Genomic DNA, 21166 nt, shown 5'->3' with positions numbered 1-21166 from the left:
TTTTGAACCTCTGCATTTTAAACGGTCAGGCGCGACAAATACATTGCGTTGACTGTGTTTGTGTGTAACGATACTCGTTCAATTAACGGGAGCTGATTTATTGAACGTGTTTCAGTAACACTGGCAAGCACATTGTTTTGTTTTTCGCCAAAAACAAGAAAAATGGACTTGGATTCCATGAAGTATGCCGAATTGCGCAGTATTGCAAAGGAGGTTGGGCTCAAATCGTCAAAACTGAAGGTAAATCGCAAACATTATAGCGGTATTTCATTGGGTTGTTTGTTTGTGTTGTGAGTGGTTAGTTAGTTACAATAGCTAGTTAACCAACCAACTAGCTATTATCCATCTCGTTTGTTATGCAGTGTTACCTTGCTAACTGTGTCCGATCTGTGTCAACTACTACACAGGCTGATAAGCTTCTGAAGGCGCTCAGGGAGCATTTCCAACAACAACAAACGCAGGAAGATGTTGCCGTGGACGTAAGTTCTGGCTTGAATTTTTCCCTCCCACTTCTGTTCAAATGATAACACTTCAACATTATCTCCTATGTATATTTGGATTTCTTTTGAACTTGCTTTGTTTCTTTATGCCTGTAGATCTGTTTTGCATTGTAATTCCTATTGTCGCTAGTAATAGCAGACTTCTGATGGTCGTGTATTTAGCAGGGAGATGAGACTGGTGTTGACGCACAGGATAACACGGTTAACAGCAACTCAACTCAGGATGAAAACAATTCAGCACTGGTTGATGAGCTGTCACCAAAACCTTCAGCTCAGGAGTTTGTGACCAAACGTCGTGGTAGACGGCAACCGAAAATGAGGAAAGAGCCTGAAGATGAGGAGGCAGAGTGTGAACCTGCCAAAGCGCCACTCACCCCAGCTGAGGTATGGGACCACTATGAAAAATGTATGCACTCACTCTTGTAAATCGCTTTGGATAAGCACTTCTGCTAAATGACTAAAATGTAAGAGTTGTGAGAAGTGTTTCTTGCACAGAAATACTGCTGTGCGTGTATCTCTTGACAACCACAAAATGCATTTTTGCTGCTTTATATTTTATTGAGGAATAGCAAGCTAAACTAGTGTTTTCAATATAGGTTGTTAACACGGTGACTGAATCCATCATCGGCAAAGGGAGTGGCAAGAGAAGGAGAGTGTCTGCTGCTAAGGATTCTGGGGTGGCTGTGCCTGAACACAAAGTTGCAGCAGTGATGTTTGGTTAGTCTGGAGGACTCTAAAGGCCATGATGATTTGTGTAGACACATTTTTTGTTGTTGCCAGAAGTCTTATGTAGGGTGTGTCTCTGGCCTTTTGTTTATGAAATAGGTGACTACATGAGCATCACCTCTGGTTATAATAATCCTGTTATTGATCACGTTCTCATATTGCTTTGCACAGGAGTGGGACAGAAAGTGGTGAAGCCCGTAGGAAAGATCCCTCGCCACGAGGGGCTCCTGAAGAGGACTATGTTAAAGCCTACTACACCAAGTTAGTCGTCTGAATCATATTTGCTGTCGCTACACGATCTTAATAACATGCTCAAAAACTCTCTCTTCTGTTATGAAAAAAGTACTAATAACCACTTTCTATTGTAGACTTCAGGAAGCTCCACGAGGCGCATTTCAAAAAGATGGAGTCAATTGATTCGTACGTGGAAAGGAAGACCAAGAAAATGGATTCGTTCAGAAATTCAGTGAATGAATTGAAGGTAATGAATTGTGTGTATAACGTTATAATGGAGATGATTGGGATCTGGCCACTGTGTGGTTTTCATTAAATAATAAGCCCATTCAACATGGCAACCATTGTTTTATTGTTGTCATCAATTTATACGTTTTTTGCAAGTAGTTAACTATATAACCACTTTATTCTTCAGGTTCTTTCAGATAAGACTCTTTTGACACCAACTGAAGGAAAAACTCAAACAGTAAGTAGACTTTTTGGTTTCCATAGATGTTAAAGTGAATTTACTACCACAATGAAACATGTTTCCTTTCAAATGTAAAGCCAGATGGCTATTTTGAGAGGGATGATTCCCAAATCCAATGTGTTGACTTGGTGTGGTCAACGTATTGTTGTGTTTTTTGCAGAGCTTAACCTCGAGCCGCGCCTCCCTGTTCAGCCCTGCATCCCAGAAACCAGCTACAGACAGACGCAGTGTCTCTGCCAGAAAACCCGCCCAGAAGGACACTGTTGTCCCATTCAGACCCACAGTCCTGTCCACACGCCGAATCAACGTTCGGTGAGACACTCAAACATTATTTTGTCTTGAGTATTCCTAGTTATTTTTAGCAGTGTTGAAGCTTCTAGGTGTCTGTTGGCCACTTCTGATTTAACATTCACATCATTAAACAAGCATTGCAAAAATTCTTTTCGCTGCTAAACGTTTTTGCTACGGTGTGGTGACTAATAAATACTACCTAGTGTAACCGATGTGAAATGGCTAGCTAGTTAGCGGTGGTGCGCGCTAATAGCGGTTCAATCGGTGACGTCACTTGCTTTGAGACCTTGAAGTAGTGGTTCCCCCTTGCTCTGCAAGGGCCGCGGCTTTTGTGGAGCGATGGGTAACGATGCTTCGTGGGTGACTGTTGTTGATGTGTGCAGAGGGTCCCTGGTTCGCGCCCGGGACGGGGCGAGGGGGACGGACTAAAGTTATACTGTTACACTCTCATGAGTTGCGAACTGGCTTCGTTCAGGTGACCGCTATGTATTGACATTTCTTGGGAAGGATTTAGTTACTTCTGAATACTATTGCCAGTTTGTGGAATGAAACTTGTACAGGGGCGGCAGGTAGCCTAGTGGTTCGAGTGTAGGGACGGCAGGAAGCCTAGTGGTTAGTGTAGGGGCGGCAGGTAGCCTAGTGGTTAGAGTGTAGGGGCGGCAGGAAGCCTAGTGGTTAGAGTGTAGGGGCGGCAGGAAGCCTAGTGGTTAGAGTGTAGGGGCGGCAGGTAGCCTAGTGGTTAGAGTGTAGGGGCGGCATGTAGCCTAGTGGTTAGAGTGTAGGGACGGCAGGTAGCCTAGTGGTTAGAGTGAAGGGGCGGCAGGTAGCCTAGTGGTTAGAGTGTAGGGGCGGCAGGTAGCCTAGTGGTTAGAGTGGAGGGGCGGCAGGTAGCCTAGTGGTTAGAGTGGAGGGGCGGCAGGTAGCCTAGTGGTTAGAGTGGAGGGGCGGCAGGTAGCCTAGTGGTTAGAGTGGAGTGGAGGGGCGGCAGGTAGCCTAGTGGTTAGAGTGGAGTGGAGGGGCGGCAGGTAGCCTAGTGGTTAGAGTGGAGGGGCGGCAGGTAGCCTAGTGGTTAGAGCGTTGGGGCTAGTAACCAAAAGGTTCATAGATCAAATCCCTGACCTGACAAGGTAAAAATCTGTCGTTCTGCCCCTGAACAAGGCAGTTAACCCACTGTTCCCCGGTAGGCCGCCATTGTAAATAAGATTTTTTTTCTTAACTGACTTGCCTAGTTAAATAAAGGTTAAATAAAAAATACAATAAATAGTCAGTCCAACGGTTGGTTTGTGTACAGGTTCTCTCAAGCTACTCAGGATAATGAGCACAAGAAAACCATGGTGAAGACGCCAGCACGCATGGCAACCCGCGTGGACCTCCTCACTCCTGGGAAAGAGACTACATTTGGAGGGAAACCTGAAGTCAACAAGACCTTTGTTCTCTCCAGCGCTAAGACACCAGGTAACCTATGCTGAACAAAAATATAAATCAACATGTAAAGTGTTGGTTTCATGAGCTGAAATAAAAGATCCCAGAAATGTTCCATACACACACAAAAGCTTATCTCTCTCACACATGTTTACATCCTTGTTAGTGAGCATTTCTCCTTTGCCAAGATAATCCATCCACCTGACAGGTGTGGCATATCAAGAAGCTGATTAAACAGCATGATCATTACACAGGTGCACCTTGTGCTGGGGACACTAAAAAGCCATTCTAAAATTAGCTGTTTTGTCACACATCACAATGCCACAGATGTCTCACGTTGAGGGAGCGTGCAATTGGCATGCTGACTCCAGTGCTGTTGCTAGATAATTGAGTGTTAATTTCTCTACCATAAGCCGCCTCCATTGTTTTAGAGAATTTGGCAGTATGTATAAAACGTAAAAAATAAATGCTGACCAGGTGTAACCACGCCAGCCCAGGACCTCCACATCTTGCATCTTCACCTGTGGGATCGTCTGAGACCCACCATCCAGACAGCTGATGAAATTGAGGAGTATTTCTGTCTGTAATAAAGCCCTTTAGTGGGGAAAAACTCATTCTCATTGCCTGGGCGTGGCTCCACAGTGGGTGGGCCTATCCCCACCCATGACTGCACTTCTGCCCATCCAGGCCCACCAATGGCTGTGTCTCTGCCAAGTCATGTGAAATCTATAGATTAGGGCGTAATTTATTTTAAATTGACTGATTTCCTTATAGGAACTGTAACTCAGTAAAATCTTAATTGTTGCATTTTATAGTTTTGTTCCAATATACATCCTGTTAAATCGAAATCTAATTTAAGTCGTCTTTGCTTGTTATTTTCTGTGCATTGCTCTACTGAATGGATCCCATAACTGGCTTTTGTTTTGTTTATTTTCTTCAGCGTTTGTGTTTAATGCAAACACCAGTGTTCTTTCTAACTGTCCTGAAACCAACAAGAAGGCCAACTTTGATCTGAAGGCCAGTCTCTCTAAGACTCTCACCTATAAGCCTCATAAGGGTAAGATATACATGTCAGCATTCAGATTCTGACTGTGTACCGGTGCATTCAGATTCTGACTGTGTATACCGGTGCATTCAGATTCTGACTGTATATACCGGTGCATTCAGATTCTGACTGTGTATACCGGTGCATAAAGAATTCTGACTGTGTATACCGGTGCATTCAGATTCTGACTGTGTATACCGGTGCATAAAGAATTCTGACTGTGTATACCGGTGCATAAAGAATTCTGACTGTGTATACCGGTGCATAAAGAATTCTGACTGTATACCGGTGCATAAAGAATTCTGACTGTATACCGGTGCATAAAGAATTCTGACTGTATACCGGTGCATAAAGAATTCTGACTGTATACCGGTGCATAAAGAATTCTGACTGTATACCGGTGCATAAAGAATTCTGACTGTATACCGGTGCATAAAGAATTCTGACTGTATACCGGTGCATAAAGAATTCTGACTGTATACCGGTGCATAAAGAATTCTGACTGTATACCGGTGCATTCAGATTCTGACTGTGTATACCGGTGCATTCAGATTCTGACTGTGTACCGGTGCATTCGGATTCTGACTGTGTATACCGGTGCATTCGGATTCTGACTGTGTATACCGGTGCATTCGGATTCTGACTGTGTATACCGGTGCATTCAGATTCTGACTGTGTATACCGGTGCATTCAGATTCTGACTGTGTATACCGGTGCATTCAGATTCTGACTGTGTATACCGGTGCATTCAGATTCTGACTGTGTATACCGGTGCATTCAGATTCTGACTGTGTACCGGTGCATTCAGATTCTGACTGTGTACCGGTGCATTCAGCACGAACCTGGTTGTCTGTAGGCTGACAAAAACATTTATTTTACCGGTCATCGTTTCTGGTCTGCCTCTATATAGGAAAGCTGAAGCCATTCATGGTGGCCAAAGAGAACACAGTGGACCAGTCTCAGACCGTTCCCTCACACCAGAAGAACTACAAACAGCATCCGGTTCAGGCAAGGTCAGTATCCGGAAACAACCGGTTAAAAGTGGAGGGGGGAATCGTATTGAATTCCTGGCTCTTTCTCAATTCCCCTTTCCTTGATTCCTCTAAACATATTGGAGAGGAATGTCAGAGAAGGGACTTTTTCCATCCACAAGATGGTGCTGACAGACATGGCAGCTCTGCTTCTAGCTCCTAAGAAACTTTTCAGTATTTTTTACTTTTTTTTGTATGTTATTGCTTACATTGTTAGCCCATAACTTTTTTGTTTTTTTTGTTATTACATACAGCCGGAAATAACTTTTGGATATCAGAGTGGCAGTAACTCACCAGTATTATGACCAGAAATACAACTTTCACCCGCTTGGCAATTGAACTTAACTCAGAGGCTGCTCCATGACACCTCCGACGTAGAAGAGGTATTCTTTAGTCTGACTCGGGAGGCGTGCACACCATCCACCGGTTCTGAGTATATTACTCGCTAATGTTCAATCTCTGGACAATAAAGTAGACGAGCTCAGGGCGAGGATCTCCTTCCAGAGGGACATCAGGGACTGTAGCATACTCTGTTTCACGGAATTATGGCTCTCTGGATATACTGTCCCCCGTCCATACAGCCAGCTGGGTTCTCAGTACATCGGGCAGACAGGAATAAAGAACTCTTAATAAACCAATTAGGCGGCCTTGACACACAATTTTGAACAAAAATGCAATGGTTCGTTGGATCAGTCTAAAACTTTGCACATACACCGCTGCCATCTAGTGGCCAAAATCTAAATTGCGCCTGGGCTGGAATGATACATTATGGACTTTCTCTTGCATTTCAAAGACGATGGTACAAAGAAACATGTTTTTTTCGTTGTATTGTCTTTTACCAGATCTAATGTGTTATTCTCCTACATTAATTTCACGTTTCCATAAACTTCAAAGTGTTTCCTTTCAAATGGTATCAAGAATATGTATATCCCCGAGCTCCAGGCAGTTAGATTCAGGTATGTCATTTTAGGCGAAAATTGAAAAAAAGGGTCCGATCCTTAATTTATTGCACAGAACAAAACGTAGTTAAGAACAACAAAATGACTGCCTACCCGTCATTGTAAATATGTGTATGTGACCAATAAAATTTGATTTGAAAAGGAGATGAGGAATCAAGGAAAGACAAACAGAGAGCCTCTGTTTTGAAACTTGTTTTCTCTCCGAATGATTGGTTGTATAACCTGTTTATGTTGATTTCCATATTGCTTTTATTCTAGGGAGGAAAGGAGGACAAAACATACTGAAGTCAGGAAGCAGAAGAAAGAGAAGATGCTTGGAGCCAGGCGAGGCCTCGTCATCACCTGATTATTCTATACTTACTTTTGCTCCTGTGAAGTTTATTTTCTTGTCATTTCAGACCTGCTGATTGATGCCTGTCTCACTTTACCCTTTTCCTCTACTTTGACTGTCAGTTCCAACCGAGTTTTTTGATTGTTCGATTATTAGATTCACTTATAACAACGTTTAATAAATGTTTTTTTATTAACTTTAGTATGGTACAAATAATGTTTTTCATATTTTGTATACCTTTGTCGTTTTTGTAGACATTTTCATTACATTTTAGTCATTCACGCTTTGGTTGCTAGCCCCCTTGCACAAAATGGTACGCAGCATCATCTGGTTATGTATGCAACAAAAGGTCAACATTCTCCTTCTGCTACTATTTCTGTCGAGCAGTCTACAACATACAGTTTGACAAATCCAACTTACGCACCACACACCCCGAACGCACCACACCGTAAGCACCACACCGAACGCACCACACACACCGAACGCACCACACACACCGAACGCACCACACCGTAAGCACCACACCGAACGCACTTCAACAACGCAACGCTGCGTTTTCATTGGAAATGAATGTAATTCTGGTGTACCAAAATGCAATGCCCGCTGTTGGTGCATATGCAGATGGTCTTATCTGGAGCGACTTTTCCGGGGCGATTTAAAAATAAAAAAAATAATGTTATTTTTCCCCCCTCCTTCTCCGTGCTGGCTCCCCCCCTCCTTCTCCGTGCTGGCTTCCCCCCCCCCCATCTCCGTGCTGGCTGGCTCCCCCTCCTCCGTGCTGGCTCCCCCCCCTCCTTCTCCGTACCTAAATATTTTGTACAGTTTGGTCCTATTTCTTATTCATGTGAATTGTATATATATATTTTTTTTATATATAACAATTTTTTACTTAGCTGATGTAAAGGCAATGTAAATACCACTAGTAAAATTTTTTTTTCCCAAAGTAACATTTCTTGTTTTTATTGAGGACTTGGATGGATGCTTGTATACCTCATATGCAGACTTGTGTGTGTGTGTGTGGACGTTAGATGGCTATGAAATCAATCTCCAGTTGAAAGGGACCCATCGGCCTTTTCACTTCAACGTGATTCCAATGGTGTTGACTTAAAAACAGAAGGCATTAGAATTGTTTTTTGTCTGTTTACTTGCTTGTATGCTTCTCAATAAGCATATTTGAAACATCATTTTAGTTAGCATAACATGTTGTGATACAATGTATTACTGTAAGAAAATCCATCGATACCTTGTCTAACCAGAGGGGATTTTGATCATCTTGTATCCCACCGTGACTAGAGGAAGGAATTTTGAGAATGACATTTGTAAAAGAGTAATCAGATGTTAGTCTTGGACCCAAACACTTCTGGAACATATTAGCTTTCACAAGATCACACGGTGACACCAGAAATTGGAAATGAGTCACGCAAGTAGTTAGCGTTGTCCCAGATCTGTTTGTGCTGTCGTGGAAACCTATTTGGCGTTGGCATGACAGCACAAACAGACTGGTAGCCAGGTTAATATGTACTTTGTGCTGTCGTGGAAACCTATTTGGCGTTGGCATGACAGCACAAACAGACTGGTAGCCAGGTTAATATGTACTTTGTGCTGTCGTGGAAACCTATTTGGCGTTGGCATGACAGCACAAACAGACTGGTAGCCAGGTTAATATGTACTTTGTGCTGTCGTGGAAACCTATTTGTCATTGGCATGACAGCACAAACAGACTGGTAGCCAGGTTCATATGTACTGTGTGGGACTCAAACCACTGAAGACAGTTCAGAAACTCTGGACACCTGGCTATACTGCACCTTGACATCTTGCCAGCAAGACCCTCCCACGTGTGTACAGGAAGTAACTGTACATGTCGTCTTTATGGTGGGAGAAGTCCGTCTCGGCCCTGACGTTGACCATCCATGGACACCTGGCATCACGGATGTTGAAACTGGACCAATCATGACTGTCAAACGGACAATGTTAAAAAAAAAAAAAAATTAGGTTTAACATAATAAATGGATACATTACTTAAACTAATTCTGTAACACGGAAGGACATGCTCATTGTTTGGGAGAGGAAAGACTAGCCTGAGTGCCAGTCTGTCTGCGATCACGCCAACTCGTTGTCATTACAGATTTCCACCAGTCTAATGTCCATTGCTCGTGTTTCTTGGCCCAAGCAAGTCTCTTCTTATTATTGGTGTCCTTTAGTAGTGGTTTCTTTGCAGCAATTTGACCATGAAGGCCTGATTCACGCAGTCTCCTCTGAACAGTTGATGTTGAGATGTGTCTGTTACTAACTATGTGAAGCATTCATTTGGGCTGTAATTTCTGAGGCTGGTAACTAATGAACTTATCCTCTGCAGCAGAGGTAACTCTGGGTCTTCCTTTCCTGTGGCGGTCTTCATGAGAGCCAGTTTCATCATAGCGCTTGATGGTATTTGCGACTGCACTTGAATAAACTTTCAAAGTTCTTGGAATTTTCCGGATTGACTGACCCTCATGTCTGAAAGTAATGATGGACTGTTGTTTCTCTTTGCTTTTTTGAGCTGTTCTTGCCATAATATGGACTTGGTTTTTTACCAAATAGGGATGTCTTCTGTATACCACGCCTACCTTGTCACAATACAACTGATTGCCTCAAAAGCATTAAGAAATTCCGCAAATTAACTTTTAACAAGACACACCTGTTAATTGAAATGTATTCCAGGTGACTACCTCATGAAGCTGGTTGAGAGAATGCCAAGAGTAGGCAAAGCTGTCATCAAGGCAAAAGGGTGGCTACTTTGAAGAATCTAAAACATAAAATATATTTTGATTTGTTTACACTTTTTTTGGTTACTACATGATTCCATATGTGTTACTTCATAGTTTTGATGTCTTCACTATTATTCTACAATGTAGAAAATAGTTAAAAAAAATTAAAAAACTCTGGAATGAGTAGGTGTGTCCAAACTTTTGACTGGTACTGTACGTGTAATAATATTGTAATATTCGACTAGTATTGGACTTGATAGACTACAATAAGCACATTATGGAAGATAGATTTATTTTATTTGTAAACTTTTACAAGGATTTTAACATTATTTCATTTTTTAGAATCTTAATTTTAATTTTTTATATTTTCAAAGTGTAATTAAGACACTTTACAGTAACAGTAGCAGCTCTGTTAAATTATCCCATGGAACTTCACAGAGATTCGACATTAGATGTGGAATTAAACAAGGATGCCCAGTTTCTCCTTTCTTATTTTTATTGGTCACTCAATTTATGGCACTTCATCTCAATAAAGATAAAGAGAAAATATTCACAATTGGCTGACGACAACGCCATTTAAAAGATCATAATGAAGCCAGGAAAGCTATTGAGTGTATTAGTCAATCAAATGTATTGATAAAGCCCTTTCTACATCAGCCTATGTCACAAAGTGCTATACAGAAACCCAGCCTAAAACCCCAAACAGCAAGCAATGCAGAAGCACGGTGGCTAGCAAAAAAATCCCTAGAAAGGCAGGAACCCAGGAAGAAACCTAGAGAGGAACCAGGCTCTGAGGGGTGGCCAGTCCTCTTCTGGCTGTGCCGGTGGAGATTATAACAGTACATGGCCAAGATGTTCAAACGTTCATAAATGACCAGCAGGGTCAAATAATGCCTTCTCACATGTATCTCGTTTTTCTTTGAATATTAGGAAATGTGAATTATTTGTCTTGAAAAGACATGACTTAAACTCAGTCTGTAATATCCCTGTAAAAGATGTGTACTTCTGTCAAAATCTGAAGGTCTGTCCAGATTAGTTTATACCTCCCTTGCCTTCGATGTTCCACTGTCAGTAACTAAAATGGTTGATACTAAATTATTTAACTTCATATGGAGGAATTAACCTAATTATTTAAGAAAAGCGGTAATATGTACCACCCAAAGTGAGGGAGGTTTGAATGTTCTGGATTTTAAAACCTCTAATATAATCTTTATCATCTAATATTAAATATTTAATTTATATATTCCAACAGATTGGTGGTCTAGAATTCTTACTCAAATGCAACTTGTGGGTAAGATCCCTATTTAGCTTGCTACCTTTCATTAACAAGTACTTATAACTTGGGACTTTATGTACAAACATAATTTTTCCCCACATAGATATACAATCTGGAAAAATAAAGACGTAAAATACAAAAACAAGTCTGTTTTTCCAGAACTGGTTTGACAACAGCATTATCTGGTTAAACAATTATTGAATAATGATGGACAACTATATGATTATCAAGAATTCATGATAAGACACAATGTTACGTTCAAGCCTGAGAAGTTTCAAATAGTTGTTAGAGCTGTCCCTAAAGGTGCTCTTCTTCTGCTTCCTTTAGGGGAATATAACAATACTCCAAGTGCAACTGTTGAGGATTTTGTAGCCTCAATACAACTAAAGGAATTTACATGTTAAACTATACATGTAATAACATGTATATAAGGAAACGATGTCAATATGTTACTATTCCCTCTGCTAAAATGTACTGGAATGCAGCCCTAGGACAAGTGTACTGGAAAGCAGCCCTAGGACAAGTGTACTGGAATGCAGCCCTAGGACAAGTACACTGGAATGCAGCCCTAGGACAAGTGTACTGGAATGCAGCCCTAGGACAAGTGACCTGGAATGCAGCCCTAGGACAAGTGTACTGGAATGCAGCCCTAGGACAAGTGTACTGGAATGCAGCCCTAGGACAAGTGTACTGGAATGCAGCCCTAGGACAAGTGACCTGGAATGCAGCCCTAGGACAAGTGTACTGGAATGCAGCCCTAGGACAAGTGTACTGGAATGCAGCCCTAGGACAAGTGTACTGGAATGCAGCCCTAGGACAAGTGACCTGGAATGCAGCCCTAGGACAAGTGAACTGGAATGCAGCCCTAGGACAAGTGTACTGGAATGCAGCCCTAGGACAAGTGACCTGGAATGCAGCCCTAGGACAAGTGTACTGGAATGCAGCCCTAGGACAAGTGACCTGGAACAAAGTCTCGTTGTTGTCTGGCAAATATTGTATATCTAATAAGGTGAAAGAAGAATCATACAAACTCATTCATAGAATCTATCCTCTAAAGACCTTTATTGTACAGAGATTCTAAATAGCTATTGATAATAAATGTGTATTTTGTGGTTGTGACCCAGAGACTCTTGACCATTTATTTTGGGAATGTTCTTAAGTCATAAAATTTAGGAGTGAGTTAGAATATTTTATTTTAAAATAAACTACTATTAATGTTCATTTGAAAAACTCTGATATGTTTTATTTTGATCCAAATGATATATACCCTGATTTAACTTTAATTGTTAATTTGTTTTATTTTTCATGGATTATTTATCCATAAAATAAGTGGGAGGAGAACAAACCCCACTTCACATTGTTTAAGATATAATTTAAATATTATTTTGAAATTATCAATAAGTTTAAAAACAAAAAAGCAATACCATACAACTTTTTGACAAATTTAAAATCTCGATATGTAATACCCCTGTCTGTTAGCTTAATGTAATCTTGTTTGTATATTTTTGTTTTTGCATTTGTTTTAAAGTTCATGATAATAATACAAAATAAACTAGATGGATTTATGTTTCTAGAACTGTACCGCAATTGAGAATCGATTCACGTTTAGTTGGAGTATTTGGCTGTTTTGGCATCCAGAGCCAATTCACCTTTAAACAGAACATGTGAATGATGATTTTAGCAAGCCAGCTAATTTTCCCCGTTGGATCTGTCTCTTGTATCGATTTAGAACTGGCCTTTGGTAGATAGCATTGTGTTCATCACTCACAGCGTAGAATACATATGATAACATTTGTATAATGTTTTTATTTAATTTCACCTTTAATTAACCAGGTAGGCTAGTTGAGAACAAGTTCTCATTTACAACTGCGACCTGGCCAAGATAAAGCAAAGCAGTTCGACACATACAACAACACAGAGTTACACATGGAATAAAAAAAACATACAGTCAATAATACAGTAGAAAAAAGAAAACAAAAAGTCTATATACAGTGAGTGCAAATGAGGTAAGATTAGGGAGTTAAGGCATTAAATAGGCCATGGTGGCAAAGTAATTACAATATAGCAATTAAACACTGGAATGGTAGATGTGCAGAAGATGAATGTGCAAGTAGAGATACTGGGGTGCCAAGGAGCAAGATAAATAAATACAGTATGGGGATGAGGTAGATAGATGGGCTGTTCACAGATGGGCTATGTACAGGTGCAGTGATCTGTGAGCTCTAACAGACTTATACATGTGTAATCATTAAGAAATAACGTATAGTTCCCATATCCAAGGTTTGTGGTCCGTGTAGATTAACGTCCTCCCTGGAAACACCGCTGCTATTTTCGGTTCCACTAGTTTTTGTTGTTGTTGTTGTTGCGCCGTTTGTCATTGAGGCGCATGCTCAGTGGTACTCTAGGGCCTTTGTGTGTCTCAGGACCAGTTCAGGTCTGGCGGTGCTAAACTACTTAGCTACCGCCGTTTCTCCCGTCTTCAACAACACACCGCACACAGAGGTAGCCGAGCTTATCAACTAGCTTAATCATGGTGAATGTAAAGAAACGGAAAGGTCGAGTTGTTATCGACTCTGACTCTGAAGACAGCGCTAGTGATGATAATTTAGATCAGGTGAGTCTTGCACCTTTTCTGGATTTGAATTTGTTTTCCGCTACTTAGCAGGCAGGGTGGGTTGACAACCGGATAAGAACAGTTTGGGTTAGCTAGCTAATGTTAGCATGCTGGCTGTGTCTTGAGTTTGGAGGAAAACACCGCGCCGTAGGCCTGAAGTTTTATTGGCGTTATTTAATTCCCAGTATAATATCATGTGGCAACATTAATCTAACCCGTTGTGATAATTTGGTCATCAGAGAATACACTGACCTGCGGATTTATAACATTATATCCTGCAATACGTAATGGGCGCTGCTAAAGTTATATTTTGGTGTTGACAAAACAGTTAGCTAGCTAGCTAGCTTAACCATAAGCTAAAGTTAGCTTCGGAGGAATGTGTTGAAAGATAGCATGTCATGTTACTTACTTTACAGACAATGTTGTGCTATTAAAAACATGCCAATCGTAGATTTAACATCACGTAACTTGCCGCAGTGAAGTTGCTAACTAGCTAGTTATCTTTGCTAGCTTGGTGTTAAACTTAATACTAGTTAGTTAGCAGCTAATTAATATCATAATGCTTGTGTTGGTAGTTAACAATTCGGCCTGTTGGTTAACATAAACAAACACAGCTACAATTTAAAATTGACACACACTACAACAGAGATATTTATTACTAAGTGATGTTTCATTAGTTATTTACACAGCACCATATTGAAATACAATAAGTTAAGTTGCACAACCTATAAAATGAAAGACGACACAATAAAAGTGAGTGACTGATAAACTATGAATCACTTACTACTACAGTACTATAACGCTTTCTAACATGCAGAAACCACTGTAGATATGCTGTAAAGGAGATTTGTCGGTCAATTGAAATGTTACCTTAACACATCCGCTGTCCCCTGAGCAAACCATGCAGCATTCATCCTGTAAAAATCTATTCATATTAACTGTTGATCTATGTTGTTACAAGATGTCAGTTTCTCCGCTATTGTGCCTTTTTTTTCTCTATTTAGAATATCTAATAATATCTATATCGTAACATAATGTGTGCTCCTCAACTTCGGCCTCCGTTTCCCCATCACTGTAAGTTCACTCGCCCATGCTTTAAACGCACCTCTGTTTTGTCTCTCTCACCCTGTGGCCCCCAGGAGCTCCTGTCTCTGGCCACCAAGAGGAAGAGGGTGGACTCGGATGACCAGCAGGACGACCAGCAGGATGACCAGCAGGACAACCAGCCGGTCAGCAAGCCCGCAGCCTCATCAGACTCAGAGACATCAGACAGTGATGATGAGGTATGTCACAGTAACGTCCTCTCTCCATATTGTTTGATCTTCCTACGGCTGTTTTCCCCGGACTAAGAAGCACGCCCAATGTAAAGGGTCACCTTTGAAATAACTTCTTAATCCCCCAGACTAGGCTTAATCTGTGTACAGGAAATCAGCCCTTACAGTAGTGGCATGAAAGAGACACTGTATAAGTGAACGTTACTTTCATATCGTCCTTGACGCTTCACATGATAACGTTCTGTTTTCTGTGTTGTTTTCACGTAGTGGACCGCCGGTGGTCCTAAAGTCAAGAAGAAGGTCAAGCCAGGGAAACCGACGGCAACAGAGAAGAAGAAAGAGGCAGCGAAGAAGAGGGTTCATAAAGCTGCTTCGTCCAGGAGTTCTGGCGGAGACAGTTCTGCTGACAGCTCTGCCCCCGAGGAGGGTACGTTTTAAAAATATATTTAAAAAATAAAAATAAAATGGTTGCAGACAGATTCTACACCCTTTCTTACGAAGTGTGAACTTACATACGCCCTCTCGTGGATTTAATAGTGGAAACTCCCTCCAGCAGGGCGATGAGAGCGTTGGGTTAGTGGTTAGAGCGGAGGGGCGGCAGCGTAGCCTAGTGGTTAGAGTGGAGGGGCGGCAGCGTAGCCTAGTGGTTAGAGCGGAGGGGCGGCAGCGTAGCCTAGTGGTTAGAGTGGAGGGGCGGCAGCGTAGCCTAGTGGTTAGAGTGGAGGGGCGGCAGCGTAGCCTAGTGGTTAGAGTGGAGGGGCGGCAGTGTAGCCTAGTGGTTAGAGTGGAGGGGCGGCAGCGTAGCCTAGTGGTTAGTGTGGAGGGGCGGCAGCGTAGCCTAGTGGTTAGAGTGGAGGGGCGGCAGCGTAGCCTAGTGGTTAGAGTGGAGGGGCGGCAGCGTAGCCTAGTGGTTAGAGCGTTGGGCCAGTAACCGAAAGGTTGCTAGTTTGACTCTCCGAGTTGACAAGGTAAAAATCTGTCATTCTGCCCCTGAACAAGACAGTTAACCCACTTTTTCTAGGCCGTCATTGTAAATAAGAATTTGTTCTTGACTGACTTGCCTAGTTAAATAAATAAAATAAACCTGCTTACAACATTCTAAAGCTTTTTATGTCCATGCTGTAGAGTGTGCAAGTCCACACTTCAGGAGGTAACCCAAGAGAGTAGTAGCTGTCAGTGGTTCCACTAACAACAGTAAGTTCTCTGAAGGTCCGGGCTCATTCTGAATCCTCTGTCCTTGGCTCCTTCTCAAAACACATTGGAGAGGATGATCCGAGGGGAGGGACCTTCTATCTTCTCTTACAATACGGTTGAGAAGGAGGTCAGGAGATGGGATGCAAGGAAACATATAAAGACAAATTGAGACAGACCCTACAAGAGTGGTTAATTGCTGCCTTTGGTTAATGTGACCAACAATTGATTTGACTCTCATATTGAAAGGTGCCTTAACACAGACAAAATATGCTGCTATAGAGACGGCCCTGTATCGCCGTGGCCACGGAGACGGCCCTGTATCGTCGTGGCCACGGAGACGGCCCTGTATCGTCGTGGCCACGGAGACGGCCCTGTATCGCCGTGGCCACGGAGACGGCCCGGTATCGTCGTGGCCACGGAGACGGCCCGGTATCGTCGTGGCCACGGAGACGGCCCGGTATCGTCGTGGCCACGGAGACGGCCCGGTATCGTCGTGGCCACGGAGACGGCCCGGTATCGTCGTGGCCACGGAGACGGCCCGGTATCGTCGTGGCCACGGAGACGGCCCTGTATCTTCATATAGATGCAGTCTAAAAGAGGATCCCATTTATGCCGTCTCTCTCCACAACAATACTAATGCCATATAATGTTCTCCTCCACCAGGTGAGGTGTCTGACTCAGAGAGCAATAGCTCTGCCTCCAGCTCAGACTCCTCGTCGGAGGACGATGTCTTCAGGGACGGCTACGGAGAGGACCTGATGGGAGACGAGGAGGACAGGGCTCGGCTGGAGCAGATGACTGAGAAGGAGAGGGAGCAGGAGCTCTTCAACAGGATAGAGAAGAGGGAGGTGCTCAAGAGGAGGTGAGAATAGGACAAGCAGGAGAGTTGTTACCGTCTGTCTGGAGCCATAAGAGTACAGAGCCAGGGGTGTGTTCAGCAGGAGAGTTGTTACCGTCTGTCTGGAGCCATAAGAGTACAGGGCCAGGGGTGTGTTCAGCAGGAGAGTTGTTACCGTCTGTCTGGAGCCATAAGAGTACAGAGCCAGGGGTGTGTTCAGCAGGAGAGTTGTTACCGTCTGTCTGGAGCCATAAGAGTACAGAGCCAGGGGTGTGTTCAGCAGGAGAGTTGTTACCGTCTGTCTGGAGCCATAAGAGTACAGAGCCAGGGGTGTGTTCAGCAGGAGAGTTGTTACCATCTGTCTGGAGCCATAAGAGTACAGGGCCAGGGGTGTGTTCACCAGGAGAGTTGTTACCGTCTGTCTGGAGCCATAAGAGTACAGAGCCAGGGGTGTGTTCAGCAGGAGAGTTGTCACCGTCTGTCTGGAGCCATAAGAGTACAGAGGCTTGTTGGCTTGTGAACCTTATTCTAGTAATTTTGTTCATATAAAGAATTTTTAAGAAAAGTGAATGAATAGCACACCCAAGATATAGAGTTTTACATCCCTGTGGCTATTATACTTGATCAGTAGACCAGTTGACTTTGTTCGGCTGTTTTAGGTGATTTGAAATGAATATCCTGGGATTATTACTACGTAACTCGTCATCGAACACCATTCGCCTGACACTGTGAATCTTTCTGTCAGATTTGAAATTAAAAAGAAGCTGAAAACGGCGAAGAAGAAGGAGAAAGAGGAGAAGAAAAAGAAACACGAAGAAGAACATAAGAAGCGTGAGAGATCATCCAGCGGCCATCATGAGGACAGAAGTCATCAGGACCAGCAAGTGGTGAGTACATCTTCTAATCCCAGAACCTTGTTTAGAAACAACAACAACATCACTTACTTTGTGTTCCGTTAGTCCTTACCGGTACATTGTGACTGCGTTCTCCTTGTAGGTTATGTCTCACAACAAGGAGAGGAGAACTAAACGGGATGAGAAGCTGGATAAAAAGTCTCAGGCCATGGAGGAACTGAAAGCAGAGAGAGAGAAGAAGAAAACAAAGACAGGTCTGTTGACTGTGCAGTGTTTGTCCTCACATTTCAATTGTCATCAAGCGAAACATGTAGTCAATAGATGGCATTTATGGACTGGGTCAACGGGTGGTAGTGAAACCGGGGGGGGTGTTATCTGTATTTCTCCAATAAGAAATGTTGGTTTTCGTTTTCCTTTTGTAAAACATTTTGGTGTGTCTTCCTGTGTATTGAACTTTGATCTCTGTTGGGAGAACAGAAGACATGTTTGTGAAATGTACTTTAAATAAAGTTTGATTTGTCTGCTAAATGACGACATTTTTTAAAATTTGGACAGCGGACCTCCTGGCGAAACGGCCGAAACGGCAGCCCCTGAAAACCAGCGAGGTTTACTCGGACGATGAGGAGGAGGAAGAGGAGGAGGATGACGACAAATCATCTGTAAAGAGCGATCGCAGTTCACACTCTTCATCTTATTCCGAAGACGAGGAGTGAGTATCTTTTTATCTATCCGCTGCAGATAATGATAGACAGATAATGGTTTAATTGATAGTACTACTGTTTGTGTGTCAGCTGTAGATAGACAGATAATGGTTTAGTTGATAGACAGATAATGCTTTAATTGATAGTACTACTGTGTGTGTCAGCTGTTGATAGATAGATAATGCTTTAATTGATAGTACTACTGTGTGTATCTGCTGTAGTTAGACAGATAATGGTTTAAATGATAGTACTACTGAGTGTGTGTCTGCTGTAGATAGACAGATAATGGTTTCGTTGATAGTACTACTGAGTGTGTCTGCTGTAGATAGACAGATAATGGTTTAGTTGATAGTACTACTGAGAGTGTCAGCTGTAGATAGTTGTTCAGTGTCAGGCAACGTTTTGATCATAGCTCTAGATGGACAGTTTGTTCCATTCCAGGTCTTGTAAGTTGTTTTTTCTTGAGATAAGAAAACACTTGACCACCTTCCTGCATGACCAACGTTTCCGTTTCCTGTCTCTGTGTCGTTCCAGGAAAGAGGAGACGCCGCCGAAGTCGCAGCCCGTGTCACTACCGGACGAACTGAACCGCGTGCGTCTGTCCCGACACAAACTGGAGCGCTGGTGTCACATGCCGTTCTTCCAGAAGACCGTGAGCGGCTGCTTCGTACGGATCGGCATCGGCAACAGTAGTAGCAAACCAGTTTACAGGGTAACGACAGGCTGCTTCGTACGGATAGGCATCGGGAACAGTAGTAGCAAACCAGTTTACAGGGTAACGACAGGCTGCTTCGTACGGATCGGCATCGGCAACAGTAGTAGCAAACCAGTTTACAGGGTAACGACAGGCTGCTTCGTACGGATAGGCATCGGGAACAGTAGTAGCAAACCAGTTTACAGGGTAACGACAGGCTGCTTCGTACGGATCGGCATCGGCAACAGTAGTAGCAAACCAGTTTACAGGGTAACGACAGGCTGCTTCGTACGGATAGGCATCGGCAACAGTAGTAGCAAACCAGTTTACAGGGTAACGACAGGCTGCTTCGTACGGATCGGCATCGGCAACAGTAGTAGCAAACCAGTTTACAGGGTAACGACAGGCTGCTTCGTACGGATAGGCATCGGGAACAGTAGTAGCAAACCAGTTTACAGGGTAACGACAGGCTGCTTCGTACGGATAGGCATCGGGAACAGTAGTAGCAAACCAGTTTACAGGGTAACGACAGGCTGCTTCGTACAGATAGGCATCGGGAACAGTAGTAGCAAACCAGTTTACAGGGTAACGACAGGCTGCTTCGTACGGATAGGCATCGGGAACAGTAGTAGCAAACCAGTTTACAGGGTAACGACAGGCTGCTTCGTACGGATAGGCATCGGGAACAGTAGTAGCAAACCAGTTTACAGGGTAACGACAGGCTGCTTCGTACGGATAGGCATCGGGAACAGTAGTAGCAAACCAGTTTACAGGGTAACGACAGGCTGCTTCGTACGGATAGGCATCGGGAACAGTAGTAGCAAACCAGTTTACAGGGTAACGACAGGCTGCTTCGTACGGATAGGCATCGGCAACAGTAGTAGCAAACCAGTTTACAGGGTAACGACAGGCTGCTTCGTACGGATAGGCATCGGGAACAGTAGTAGCAAACCAGTTTACAGGGTAACGACAGGCTGCTTCGTACGGATAGGCATCGGGAACAGTAGTAGCAAACCAGTTTACAGGGTAACGACAGGCTGCTTCGTACAGATAGGCATCGGGAACAGTAGTAGCAAACCAGTTTACAGGGTAACGACAGGCTGCTTCGTACGGATAGGCATCGGGAACAGTAGTAGCAAACCAGTTTACAGGGTAACGACAGGCTGCTTCGTACGGATAGGCATCGGGAACAGTAGTAGCAAACCAGTTTACAGGGTAACGACAGGCTGCTTCGTACGGATAGGCATCGGGAACAGTAGTAGCAAACCAGTTTACAGGGTAACGACAGGCTGCTTCGTACGGATAGGCATCGGGAACAGTAGTAGCAAACCAGTTTACAGGGTAACGACAGGCTGCTTCGTACGGATAGGCATCGGGAACAGTAGTAGCAAACCAGTTTACAGGGTAACGACAGGCTGCTTCGTACGGATAGGCATCGGGAACAGTAGTAGCAAACCAGTTTACAGGGTAACGACAGGCTGCTTCGTACGGATAGGCATCGGGAACAGTAGTAGCAAACCAGTTTACAGGGTAACGACATGCAGTTATTGGGGCAGTTTCCTGGACCCAGATTAAGATAGTTCAATGGTGAATCTCCTTTGAAAGTGACTAGGGCTTACTCTGTGTCTGGGGGGGGAACCAGCCTGAGTCCGTATTCCTATTTAACTTTGGAGATTGTTCCTTGGCAATGTTGCTGTAGACCTTTTTCTATATGTTTTGTGTCATTTGAATTTTCAGTTAGCTATGTTCAATAATGAGTATTTCTTGTAATTCCCTGTGATAAGGTGGCTGAAATAGTTGACGTGGTAGAGACGGCTAAGGTGTACCAGTTGGGAACGACCCGGACGAACAAAGGACTACAGTTACGGTACGGCGCCATCCTTCATATAAAACTACTCTGCTCTTACCTGCTACTACCCTTCATATAAAACTACTCTGCTCTTACCTGCTACTACCCTTCATTTAA

At 43.2% G+C, this 21166-nt stretch overlaps 2 protein-coding genes across 3 annotated transcripts in view; both read left to right on the top strand.

Moving 5' to 3' along the window:
• The first annotated feature begins 33 nt into the window (after window positions 1-33).
• Window positions 34-7936, top strand: LOC139563839 (nucleolar and spindle-associated protein 1-like). 2 transcript variants are annotated; one of them, XM_071382780.1, is made up of 12 exons: window positions 34-240; window positions 408-479; window positions 666-884; window positions 1097-1217; window positions 1398-1487; window positions 1595-1707; window positions 1876-1926; window positions 2090-2241; window positions 3512-3675; window positions 4583-4699; window positions 5598-5700; window positions 6936-7936. In XM_071382780.1, exons 1-12 carry the CDS (start codon window positions 163-165, stop codon window positions 7021-7023), a joined length of 1368 nt encoding a protein of 455 aa, XP_071238881.1. In that variant the 5' UTR covers window positions 34-162; the 3' UTR covers window positions 7024-7936. The 2 variants fall into 2 exon arrangements, with proteins under 2 accessions (XP_071238881.1, XP_071238880.1); XM_071382779.1 differs by having other exon boundaries at window positions 35-240; window positions 663-884.
• A 5379-nt stretch (window positions 7937-13315) lies between these two features.
• The window catches only part of LOC139563838 (RNA polymerase-associated protein RTF1 homolog), a 28847-nt gene continuing 20996 nt past the window's right edge, over window positions 13316-21166 (top strand). Inside the window, exons 1-9 of the mRNA XM_071382778.1 lie at window positions 13316-13645; window positions 14785-14928; window positions 15187-15346; window positions 16777-16975; window positions 17697-17838; window positions 17948-18059; window positions 18361-18514; window positions 19041-19218; window positions 20985-21067. Of these exons, the coding sequence (XP_071238879.1) occupies window positions 13562-13645; window positions 14785-14928; window positions 15187-15346; window positions 16777-16975; window positions 17697-17838; window positions 17948-18059; window positions 18361-18514; window positions 19041-19218; window positions 20985-21067 (1256 nt within the window). The 5' untranslated portion in view covers window positions 13316-13561. The remainder of the gene's footprint in view (window positions 13646-14784; window positions 14929-15186; window positions 15347-16776; window positions 16976-17696; window positions 17839-17947; window positions 18060-18360; window positions 18515-19040; window positions 19219-20984; window positions 21068-21166) is intronic.

Source organism: Salvelinus alpinus, chromosome 34 (assembly GCF_045679555.1).
Source record: "Salvelinus alpinus chromosome 34, SLU_Salpinus.1, whole genome shotgun sequence".
In the NCBI taxonomy this organism is placed as follows: domain Eukaryota; kingdom Metazoa; phylum Chordata; class Actinopteri; order Salmoniformes; family Salmonidae; genus Salvelinus; species Salvelinus alpinus.
This window is presented reverse-complemented; position numbering and strand designations above follow the sequence as displayed.